The sequence below is a fragment of the Perognathus longimembris genome, chromosome 3, assembly GCF_023159225.1.
Source record: "Perognathus longimembris pacificus isolate PPM17 chromosome 3, ASM2315922v1, whole genome shotgun sequence".
In the NCBI taxonomy this organism is placed as follows: domain Eukaryota; kingdom Metazoa; phylum Chordata; class Mammalia; order Rodentia; family Heteromyidae; genus Perognathus; species Perognathus longimembris.
The window spans coordinates 42,542,740-42,555,861 of record NC_063163.1 but is presented as its reverse complement, the minus strand read 5'-3'; the positions used below and the strand labels follow the sequence as shown (position 1 = coordinate 42,555,861).

The 13,122-nt window shown below is 35.3% G+C and overlaps 1 protein-coding gene across 2 annotated transcripts in view; it reads right to left on the bottom strand.

Annotated features, from left to right (window-relative positions):
• The window catches only part of Rb1 (RB transcriptional corepressor 1), a 133,809-nt gene that overhangs the window by 117,392 nt on the left and 3,295 nt on the right, over positions 1–13,122 (bottom strand). For both annotated transcript variants that reach the window (XM_048341373.1, XM_048341374.1), the window contains exon 2: positions 11,759–11,885. In XM_048341373.1, coding sequence (XP_048197330.1) covers positions 11,759–11,885 — 127 coding nt within the window. The remainder of the gene's footprint in view (positions 1–11,758; positions 11,886–13,122) is intronic.

Below are 13,122 nucleotides of genomic sequence, written 5' to 3'. Positions count from 1 at the left end.
TGTTATATCATTGTTGTAATTATTTTCAACATGCCATGTGAAACCATACCCTTTTTTTTCCCTCTCGTATTCTCTTCCTGTGGTTTTACCCCCGCTATCACTGTATTTCATCTTATTACCCTGGATACTGTATATATGTGTATTAGAACTAGGGAAGGGAAAGGTAATACCAAATCGACAGACAAAGTATAAAAAGACAAACATTTCCAAAAGCAATACTTACAAAACCATTTGGTGTAAACCAACTGATGGTAAGGGGGTGGGGGGATTGAGGGAGGAGGTAACAAGTTGAACAAGAAATGTACTCACTGCCTTACATATGAAACTGTAACCCCTCTGTACTAAAAAAGAAGACGAAGACGAAGACGAAGACGAAGAAGAAGTAGAAGAAGAAGAAGAAGAAGAAGAAGAAGAAGAAGAAGAAGAAGAAGAAGAAGAAGAAGAAGAAGAAGAAGAAGAAGAAAAGGTTTTGTGTATGTGTGCCAGTCTTGCTTGAGGCTTGATCTCGGGGCCTGTGCACTGTCCATGAGCTTTTCTGCTGAAAGCTAGCACTCTACCACTTCTTGCTTTTTGGGTCCTTAATTGGAGATTAAAAAAAAAAAAACTCAGACTTTGGTGCTTGGACTGACTTCAAACCTTGATGCTCAGATCTCAACTTCCTGAGAAGCTAGAATTACAGATGTGAGCCACCAGTGCCCAGCTAAAGATAAATAGTTTTTAATATTCTTCCTGGCTATCATGTCTTTTTTTTTTTTTTCAGTTGTGGGGCTTGAACACTGTCCTGAGCCTCTTTTACTCAAGGCTAGAACTCTACCACTTGAGCCACAGTGCCACTTCTGATTTTCAAGTGGTTAATTGGAGATGAGAGTCTCACAGGGACTTTTCTGCCTAGGCTGGCTTTGAACCATGATCCTCAAATCTCAGCCTCCTGAGCCACCAGCATCCAGCTCATAATGTCTTCTTTAAAAAATGTTTATTCAGGTCCTTTTCTCAACTTTGACTTGACTGCTTTTGCACTAGAGTATAAGTCCTTTACATATTTAGCATGTAACCTCATCTCAGATATATATAGTTAGCAAATATTTCATAAATTCTACCATTCCATTGATTTCCTTTTCATCTTGTTGTTTCCTTTGCTATGCAGACAATTTTTGGGTTGATGTAGTCACTTATTAACTTTGGTTTTGTTGCTTGTGCTCTTGTGTATCAAGAATTTACTGCCAAGCAGGATTGCAAGTTCCATGTCATCCTGGGCTACGAAGTAAGTTCTAGGCCATACTCTACACACAATAAGATCTACCTTAAAGAAACAATATCAAAGTTAAAACCAATGTCATGAGGGTTTTTTCCTGTTTAATTCCAGCAGTTTTATGATATTAAGCCCTAAGTTTCATACTTTAATTCATTTTGAATTCTGATTTTAGTGCATGGTATAAGATAACTCAGTTCATTTCTCTTTCCCATTTCTCTTTTCCCATGACGACTATCCAGTTAAACCTAGCACTACTTACTGAAGACACTATTCATTTCCCATTGTGTATTCTTAATGCCTTTGCCAAAGATTAGTTACCCACATATGTTTGGGTTTATTTCTGCACTTTCTTTCTATTGGCCTATATGTCTACTTTTGAGCCAGTATTGTGCTTTTGATTAAAATAACTTGATAATGTAATTTGAATCACAAAGTGTTATGCCTCCACCTGCTCAATATTGATTTTGCTATTTGTAATCTTTTGTGGTTCTGTAGTATTTTAGACTTTTCCCTCTATATCTGTAAAAAAAAAATGCCATTGAAATTTTAATAAAGACTGCATTGAATCTATGTCACTTTCCATAATATGAGGGAGAATTTTGACAGTATTAATTCTTCTGATCTATGAATGTGGGATTATGTTTACATTTACCTGGGTCTTAATTTCTTTCATTAGTGTTTCAGTTTTCAATGCACCCTGCACTGAAATATTTACTTCTATATATTTTGTAAGTTTTTGTTGTTGTTGTTGTTTTGCCTGAGCAGTGTCCCTGGCTTCTTTTTGCTTAAGGCTAACACTCTACCACTTGAGCCACAGCACCACTTCTGGCCTTTTCTGCTTATATAGTGATGAGGAATTGAATCCAGGGCTTCATGCATGCAAAGCAAGCACTCTACTGCTAAGCCATACTCCCAGCCCCCATATTTTATTCTTTTTGATATTAGTATAAATTGAATTGTTTTAATTTCTTTTTTGGACAGTTCATTGTTTGAGGGTGGAACAACAGATTTTTGCATATGGATATAGTAGCCTGTGATCTTTTTTTTTTTTTTAGTAGCCTGTGATCTTAATGATTTTTTTTTTTTTTTTGGCCAGTCCTAGGGCTTGGACTCAGGGCCTGAGCACTGTCCCTGGCTTCCTTTTGCTCAAGGCTAGCACTCTGCCACTTGAGCCACAGTGCCACTTCTGGCTACTTTCTATGTATGTGGTGCTGGGGAATTGAACCCAGGACCTCATGTATACGAGGCAAGCACTCTTGCCACTAGGCCATATCCCCAGCCCCCTTAATGAATTTTTTAATTCAAGCAATTAGTTTATGGAATCTTTAGCATTTTGAATATATAAAATCATGTCATCTAAAAATTTTATTTATTCCTTTTTTATGTGCTATGTCAACTAGAAGTGGCAAGACTAAGTAAACATCCTTATCTTATTCCTGATCTTACAGGTAAAGCTCTTATATTTTTACCACTGAGTTTAATGCTAGCTGTAGGTTGTCATACATGTCCTTTATTGTGTTGATACATTCCTTTATTCCTAGTTTGAGACTTCTTCTGAAAGGACATAAAATTCTTATGAAAGGATAATTTGTGGCATCTATTGAGATGATCCTGTGAATTTTCCCCTTCATTATGCTAATGTGTTATATATATCACGTACTCTCCAATAATGAATACACATAGAAATAAAATCTAAAAGAATATAGGAAACTTGCTGGGTGCCAGTGGCTCACACATGTAATTCTAGCTATTCAGAAGGCTGAGATCTGAGGATCACGGTTCAAAGCCAACTGGGGCAAGAAAGTCTGTGAGACTCTTATCTCCAATTAACTATCAGAAAACCAGAAGTGGCACTGTGGCTCAAAGTGTTAAAAGTGTGAGCCTTGAGCCTAGGACCAGAGTTCAAGCCCCATGACCTACAAGAAGAAAAAAAAAAGATATAGGAAAGCTAAGCAACGTGATCACTCAGCTTAATTAGCAGAGTATTCTACCTGATAACTGCAGAAGACACATTCTTTTCAAATACCCATGAAATATTCATAAAATAAACCTCAACTAAAGATTTGTGAAGAAACAAAAGAGCACAGAATTGAATAAGAATTTAATAATGAAACAGGTCCTGAAAACAGAAAAATTTTGAAATAAACAATAAACTTCTAGACAATTCAAAATAGATAACAAGGGCTGGGAATATGGCCTAGTGGCAAGAGTGCTTGCCTTGTATACACGAAGCCCTGGGTTCGATTCCCCAGCACCACATATATAGAAAACAGCCAGTAGTGGTGCTGTGGCTCAAGTGGCAGAGTGCTAGCCTTGAGCAAAAAGAAGCCAGGGACAGTGCTCAGGCCCCGAGTCCAAGGCCCAGGACTGGCAAAAAAAAATAGATAACAAAGGAAATTAGAATGAAAATAGAAATACCAGCGTTTAATCACCAGTACCTCAAAAAAAAAATGCAAACTCAAAATATATGGTTTGCAGCTAAAGTATAACTTAGAAATAAAACTGTAACATTAAATGTTTATATTTGAATATCAAATACTCAATTTGGTGAAATATGATTCTACCCTCAGAAACTGGAAAAAATAAAAACAAAACAAGCAGTAAAAAAGAAAGTGTAGCAAAATGCAATAAAATTAAAAATAGAAAAAAATGTTTTTTTGTTTTTTAAAAAGAGTTTAAAGGAGGACATGGAAAAAAGACAAAAGCACAGATTTTTAGGACACTGACACTATAATGGGAGATATATATTAGTACATTTGTCAAGATCAACATAATATGCACCAATCATGAACCCTCCTGATGTAAACTATGGACTTGGGGGAAAAAAAGGATGGGGTAATATAGTTCATCAAATATAACAAATAGTACCACTCTGATGGGAATACTAACAAAAGGAAGACACAAAAGTTATGAAAATTTTTTAACTAAAGACTTATGCTTTTAAGTTATAATAGAGTAACAGGAACCAGATTTACTTTGGGGCATGAAACAACTAAAAAGCCAAGAGATGAATGATGAAATTAACTCAAGACATTAGACAATAGGTAATGAAAGACAGTGATTCCCTAAAAGATAGAAATCATAAAATATGACTCAGACAAATACTCTAGCTTGCTCGTGAAAGATTACCTGCAGCAGTGCAAGGAAGAAGAAAGCAAGGAGAATGCTGGTCTTTATGAACTGGTTTGCAAATATTAGGAGTCCAAGCAAGTTACTGTACTTTGAATATGGTTTGTTCCCTCTGAAAAGCACCTTGAAATGTGATTGGCATTGTAGTAATGTTAGAGTGGGGCCTGTAAGAAGTGATTAGGGTAATCAAAAGAGATTAATGTCATTCTCAAGGAAAATCTTACTTGATGGAACTAGAGTAGTTACCACAAGAGCTGGTTATAAAGCGAGACCATTCTTTAGGTTTTTTTTTTTTTTCTTCTGCATGTTCCTGCTTGTCCTTCTGCTTTTTCACCATTTTAAGAAGCAGAGCATGAGACACGCACCAGATGCAGATCTTGGACTTCCAGTTTCCAGAACCATGAGCCAAGATAAATCTCTCTGGGCATACTTCAAGTTATTACGTTTTGCTTTACTGCACTTCACAGATAATTTTCACAATTCAAAGATTTGTAGCAACCTTACATAGAACAAGCCTACTGGCAATGTTTTTTCCAACAGCTTGTGATCACTTTGTTTCTTTGTTTTTTTAAGGGATTTTTTATTGTTGTTGTTGTTTTGGACACAAGGTCTTGCTCTGCATCTTCGAACTGGGATTTTCCTGCCTCCAAATCTCAAGTACTGGGATTACAGGCATGTCTGCCACACCCAGTTTCACTTCATGTTTGTCACATTTTGATAATTCTTACAAGGCTTCACATTTCTTCCACAGTTGCTGTATCTATTATAATTATCTGCAATGAATGACTTTCGATGTCACTATTGTAATTGTTCTAGGGAACCATGAACCACACCAATATATGACAACTTAATTGATAAAAATAGGTGTTCCAGGACTGAGAATGTGGCCTAATGGTAGACTGCTTGCCTAGCATGCATGAAACCCTGGGTTCAATTCCTCAGTACCACATAAACAGAAAAAGCCAGAAGTGGGGCTGTGGCTTAAGCGGTAGAATGCTAGCCTTGAGCAAAAGCAGCTCCGGAACAGTGCCCAGGCCCTGAGTTCAAGCCTCAGGACTGGCAAAAAAAAAAAAAAAAAAAGGTGTTCTGGTTCTTTGGACATAACAATATTGCTATTAGACCAGTTAATATAATGGCCTCTAAATACTCAAAGCAAAAAGAGGTATATATCTCTCACTTTATAATATCAAAGCTAAAAAAGATTATGCTTAGTAAGGAAAGCATGTCAAAAGCTTAAATAAGTTTAAGTTAGGCTTCTTATCTCAATTAGCCAAATTGTGAATGAGAAGAAAATGAAACAGAGAAAGTTGATTACTGCGTAGAGAAAATTTGAGTGGCAGAGAGAACAAACAAGCAATACTTTTTTAGACCAAAGCCTAATCTAAGCAAGATCCTAACTCTTCAATCTTATGAAGGTTGAGAGAGATGAGAAAACTGAAAGAGAAACACATGAAGACAGATGAGGTTGACTCATGAAGTTTAATGAAGCTGACTCCAGAAGACAAAGTTTGTGAAGTACCAAGTGAGGACATAGACGCTCCAGCAAGTTATCTAGAAGATCACATTAAGATCACTGCTGAAAGGAACACATTAACCAGATTTCCAATGTAGATGAAACAGATATATGCTAGGGGAAAAATGTCACTTAGGGCTTCTATAGCTAAAGGGAAGTCAATGCCCAACTTCAAAGAACAGCCTGGCTCTCTTGTTAGAGGATTATACAGTTGCTAAACGTAAATTGAAGCCAGTGCTCATATGTATTTTGCAAGTCTTAGCCTTTAAATATTATCCTGAAAACTATACTCTGTGTTTGCTTTATAAGTGGAACGAAGAATGGATGGCAGTGTATCTATTTACAACAAGGTTACTGAGTAATTCAAACACACTGCTGAGACCTACTGTTCAGGAAAAAAAGGACAATTTTCAAAATGTCACTGCTGCTGGGCACCAATGGCTTACGTCTGTCGTCCTAGTTACTCAGGAGACTGAGATCTGAGGATCACAGTTCAAAGCTAGCCCAGACAAGGAAAGTCTGTGAGACTCCTCTGCAATTAACCACCAGAAAACCAGTGTAAAGCTGTATCTCAAAGTGGTAGAGCACTAGCCATGAGCAAAAAAAAAAAGCCCAGGGTCAGCATCCAGGCCCTAAGTTCAAGCCTCATGATTGACAAAACAAACCCTCACTAAGCACTGAAAAGTCTTGGTCACTGAAGACTGCTGATGGAAATATACAACATAGTCACTGTCTTTACATACTTGCTGATACAAAAATCCTTCCAGCAGCCCATAGATCAAAGAATAATTCGGACTTTCAAGTCGTTTTAAAAAAATGTATTCTGTAAGGTTATAGTTGCCTGTTACTCTCTTACAGATCTAGGCAATAAAAACTGAAAACTTTCTGGAAAGGATTTGCCTTTCTAGAGGCAATCAAGAAAATTTAGGAGGTCAAAATATCTACACTGACAGAAGCTTAGAAGAAGCTGATTGAAGATTGTTGAACCTGTTGAAGACTTTAGTAGAAGTAACATAGGTGTGGTAGAATAGCCAGAGAAACAGAATTCAAAATTTAACTTGAAGAAGTGAATGAGATGCTGCAAATCCATGATAAAACACTAATGGATGAGAAATGACTTCTTTTGGATGACTGAAGAATTTAGTATTCCCAGATGAAATCTGTTCTTGGTAAGGATGCTATGAAAATGGTTGAAATGACAACACCAAAGTTCTATTGGTGATAAAATGCTATCAAACAGCATTGTACACATTTCATGAAAGGAAATCAACCTATTCAGCAAATTCAGTTTTTATTAAAGAAACTGCCACAGTCAACCTTCAGCAATCACTACAAGATTAGTCAGTAGCCATCAGTACTAAGCCAAGACTTAACAAAAGCAGAAAGATTACAACTTGTTTCAGATGATTGTTAACCTTTTTTCTTAGTAGTAAGTATTTTTAATAATTATTAATTTAATATACGTATTATTATAAGTAATTAATTTAATAAGTATTGCATAAAGGAATAAAGTATTTTTAAATTAAAGTATGTACTTTTTATTAGACACAATGTTACTAGAAAGTTAACAGACTACAGTACAGTATAAACCTAACTTTTATATGCACTAGGAAACCAAAACAAAAATCACAAGTTAACACACTTTACTGCAATATCCACTTTATTGTGGCCTGAAACCAAATTTGCAAAGTCTCTAAGGTGTGTCAATACAGATCTATGATAAACTTTGTTTCATTTAAAGGAAACACTGAATGGCTTCTCTTTTTCATATTCAAATTGCCAGCATCTCTAATCCTGCTTTGGGGGTCACTAATAAGTAAAATAAGGGTTCTCTGAATACATGCATCATGTGAGTCAATCTGATATCCAGATAAGCGACTAACAGGAAGTAGAATATACTGCATAAATATGCTAGACAAAGGCAGACAGAGTGGGACACTGAGAAGTTTCATCACACTACTCATAACCACAAGTAATTTAAAACTTAGGAACTTTTTTATTTCTGGAATTTTCCATTTAACATGTTTGGACTACAGTTAGCCACAGGTAATTGAAAACTGTGAAAAAACCTCAGTTAAGGTAGGACTAAGGCACGATTATAGTTTTTCAAGGCATTTTTTTATTCTTTCACATTGACATTCAAGATACATACAGATATAGAAAGAAAACCAAAGTTCTCACAATAGATTTACTTGCAGTAGCAACATAAACAGTATTCCTAGTCCCTTCTTTCTTTCCTTCCTTGCCCCCTCCCTCCCTCCCTTCCTTGTCTCTCTGTCTCTCTGCAAGTCCTAAGGCTTGATTTTAGGGCCTGAGCATTCATTGTCCCTGAGCTTTTGTACTCAAGGTTAGTTCTCTCTCCCACTTTAGCCACAGTTCTACTTCTGACTTTTCTGGTAGTTATTTGGAGATTAGAGTCTCACAGACTTTCCTGCCCAGGCTGGCTTCAAACTACAATCTTCAGATCTGTTTCCTGTGAGCCACTGGTACCCGGGCCTAGTCCATTTCTTAATGATAAATTTCTTATTCATTTGCTAGAAAAACATGGCCAAAATGTAATTTTATGACAGTAATCATACATTTGTACATTAAATGTTTATTTTTAAGAAGAAAACATTTCCCTGGACAAGATACTACAAAACTTAAATAAAAAGGAATATGTTTTAATTGTATATATAAACAATTTTTCTGACTCTGAAGAACTGGAAAAGATTTTAACAAAAGTATCACAACAAAATCACTACAAAATTCATTTCAAAACTCAACCATTTAGAGGCAAGGGATATAGCTCAGTAGATTACTTACCTGGTATGTGCAAAGCCCTAAGTTAAACCCGCAACACACACATATACACATACACTCACACACACACATTTTAAACTGACTTTTTTTGGGGGGTGGGGGCTAGACTTAGTAGGTAGGTGCTTGTACCACACCCCCTAGCTCTAAAACTATTAAGTTCTCCTAAAAGAAAAACTATATTAATAATAAATTTACCAGACAAGGTTTGTTTTCTTTATTTTCTCTTGCTCATAGTTGGCACACTACCACTTGAGCCATGTCCCCTGCTCAATTTTTGTTGGTTATTTTGGAGATGAAGACTCATGGACTTTTCTGATGGCTGTCTTCAAAATAATATCCTCCAGGTCTCAGCCTTCTGAGTAGCCAGGATTACAGGCATGAGCCACGAGTACCCAGATAAGCTGGTAACATGAAATTATCTGTTTACATGACCTAATAGTTACTCACTGCCATTTGAAAGTGTTTTCTATGAATGAATCTATTTAATCTAAACAATAATTTCAAGATCTAGAAGGTATTATCAACCTCTTTTGGAACTAATAAACAGTAGAACTGAGACTTGAGTCAGTTCAGTCTGAATCCAATCTTAATCTGTTTTTTATTCCAATAAACACCATCTACTTTCTATCGTCAAAAGGATTCCCCTGTATTACCACATGCCTCTTCTTCCAAAGATAACTGTCACTAGATATCTGCACTGGCAAAAGGTTCATTCTAACACTAGGTTTGCTTTTCAGAATGCATTCTATCATATTCTCCTTAAAAAGTATTGTGTTAATCAAAGTTAAATTCTCAGGCCAACTGTCAAAAATTTAACTATCATTTAAAATAAGATTTCAAAGATGAAGTTTGTTGAATTATAAAGGAAAAATGATCTTCATCTTTTATTATGCCCTCTAAAAATGTATACGGCGTCCCAAAATAACATGAAATTCTTCTTTGTCTTTGTCCCATAGACCACACACCATCAGGAATGATTTCATGTGTTCTAGTCCTTATCATAAGCTTCACTAGGAAATGATATTTAAACTGTGCCAGTTCTCAGGAAAAGTAGGAACAAAGCCAGGAAGAGAAAAGGGTAAGGTAAGGAAGTAGTCACATTTATTTGTATATGTATCCAATTCTAGAGCTGAAAGGGCTTCTATATTAATTCTATTATTGTTATAGTTCTATTTTTTTTAAAGTCTGAACAATGATGAACACCTAACTACCATATATACTTACAGATTTGGAATTCAGCACATACAAACTGCAAACTACTTGTATTCAATATACTGTCTATTAATAGCTGAAATTTTACAGCTTAATTACTTAGAGAAAGGTAATGTTAAGGAAGCACTGGCTCCTTTTAAATGCATATGTACAAAAAAGGTTCTGTACATGTAGTAGTCAAGTCAGTAGAAATAGATATTTTGGGGTGATAAAAGCCATTCATCCAAAAAAACTTACATAATCTTCTCATTTTAAATAAGAGGTCCGAGGGCTGGGAATATGGCCTAGTGGCAAGAGTGCTTGCCTCATATACATGAAGCCCTGGGTTCGATTCCTCAGTACCACATACACAGAGAAAGCCAGAAGTGGCGCTGTGGCTCAAGTGGTAGAGTGCTAGCCTTGAGCAAAAAGAAGCCAGGGATAGTACTCAGGCCCTTAGTCCAAGGCCCACGACTGGCAAAAATAAATATAAATAAATAAATAAGAAGTCTGAGATGATGTTCAGATTATTGGAACTTGTTTTTCCGTAAGTGCCAGTTTTAAAATGTTTTTAACACATTTTTAATGGGCTATACACAAATATTGTTTGCTGTGTTGATCTGATCAGCAAAACCAAACATATGTACTAGAGTAGCAATATGTATATGTACACTGTACACAGTATAGTATTCTTATACTATGAGAAATAATTTCATTCAAAATGTCAGCCTGATATGCAATTTAGCAGTAATCTCAAGGTCACAAAAAATATAGCTTATAACTCAGCTTGTAAGAATTTATTCTAACAAAATACCAGAGACCCATTAATTAATTTAGGAAGCTATGAAAGACTTTGTGTTAGGCATTGCTCTTAGGATCTAGAATTTGCATTTTGAAATTATTTCCTAGGCATCCTAGTGTAGTTACTTATCTTTTCTGTACTCAGAATCTTCATTTATAAAAGGCTTACACATTTTGCATGTGAAAGATTTTACATTTCATATCTCAATGGGTTGTTAAAATGACTTATTTGTAAAGTTCTTACATTCAATAACCACTTGTATATAAACTTACAAAATAGTAATTATTTCCTTTAATTATTATACATATGTAAATAAAAATTTGAAGAAATATATCAAAATATTATCAAAGAGCTTGAATCCTAGAAAAACTAATGCTAACAAAATCAGGAAATCTGGACATTAGAAGTCATAGAAGACATTAAAAGGTATTTCATAAGGCCAAGCATGGTGGTTCATACATATAATCCAGTTACTCAAGAGGAAGTGAGCAGTTCGAGACAAGGCTAGGCAAAAGTTAGCAAGACACTCACTTCAACCAACAAATGGGGTGTGATGATGCATGTCTGTAGTCCTTGCTTTATGGGAAGAATAAGTAAGACGATTTCTGTTTCAGGCTGGTCCTGACTTAGTAAAGCAAGGCACTATCTTACAAAAAAACAACTAAAGCAAAAAAGGGTTTGGGGACTGGCTCAAGTCGTATAACACCTGTCTAGCAAGTACAAACCCCTGATTTCAAAACCTAGTACTACCCAACAAATTAAAAACTAAATAAATGTGATTATATTACATATAATGAACTATATCTGATATGCTCTACCTTTAAAAAGTTCTTATATAATAATGAATTTGTGAATAAAATATGGTATATTAAGATTTATTTTAAAATACCTTACATATTTATGTAGGGAGGTTTCCTTTAAAAAAATTTTAATATTAGAGAAATTACTTCCGGGTAATGAAATTATTACTAGATTTTATTTTCTTTATATTTTCGGTGTCCTCAATTTTCTACATTGATTTGCAATTATTTTTAAAAGCAGAAAAAAAAAACTTTAAGAAAATCCTTACCAATACTCCATCCACAGAAGAAACTTTCTCCCAAGTTAACCAAGCTCTTTCTCTGACATGATCTGGTATCTTTAATTTCTGACATAATGCAGTAAAATCAGGTTCTTCCATTTCTTCGAACTCAAGCCTACCAAATGAAAATAGTCATATAATAGGCACACACTTATAAATCAAACTGATTAAGTGAACATTTGTTTCAAAGGTTTGTACACAATAACACTATTCTAAACGGGAACATGACTAAGTACTTTAAGGTTTTATTTTATCTTTTTAAAAAATCACACTTAGAATTTAAACGTTTATTTTTTTCATGATTTTCTAAAATAAGGATACCACATGGTGAAAAATCACTTACTAACATGATAAATCAAATATTCCCTAGAGCAGCAAAACACTTTGTAAAGGAAAGTACAATAGCTCATGCTCTTCGGGAAATGGGATAACAAGAAGAGAAAAGCCCATATAATATTACAGTGGATTCAGTGCCAATGACTTTGCTAAACTGTGGTTTATACTTATCGATGTTTCATATAATTGCTACCTACTAGTACTTTTTACATGATATAAATTACTCTATCACTTATTCCTGCCTTTTGCCTCAACCTTTCTTTACCAATAGGCCATATTCCCAGCCCATCAACCTTTCTTAAATATAATGGTCATCCAATAAGTTCATACTGCTTAATTCCTTTTCATTCATTTAATACCTATAGTATAGCATAACTGAATAAAGTATAGTATAATTTAATACCATGGTATAGTGTAGTGTAAGGAATAGCTTAATTTTTGAGTATTTATGTGCCCCTATACAAAGTACCTTATACATGGTTTCACTTAGTCCTCATATCAGCCCTATTTGCCAAGTGCTCCCATTCTTATTTTACAGGTCTCTACAAAATCAAATTAGTTAAAGCACTCATCTGAGATCACCGCAAGTAAGAAGTAACCACGACAGGACCCCAATAGTTTGACTCTATAAAATGTACCCTGACCACATTCTAGCCTGCCAACAACTCCTTCAAAGTTTCATTAACTTTTGATTATTTCAATCATGACTGTGGCATGCTGCTCCTAGTCAGTTTCACTTTCAACTACTGCACATAGGCCAAAGATAGTTCAATAGAAATACCAGCTCTCAAAGTAGAAATGAACGCTGCCACTGCATCCCTAAAGCAAGTTTTTTTTTTTCCCCCAATTTCAGACTGCCAAATGATGGTTCTACCCTTACCAAGTACAGTCATGTGCCACACAGAACATTTCAGTCAACAACAGAGTATGGAACAGTAGCCCTCAAGATTAAAAAGAAGCTGAAAATTTCTTTCCACTCAGTGACACCTTAGCCAACATAACATAGCACAATTAAT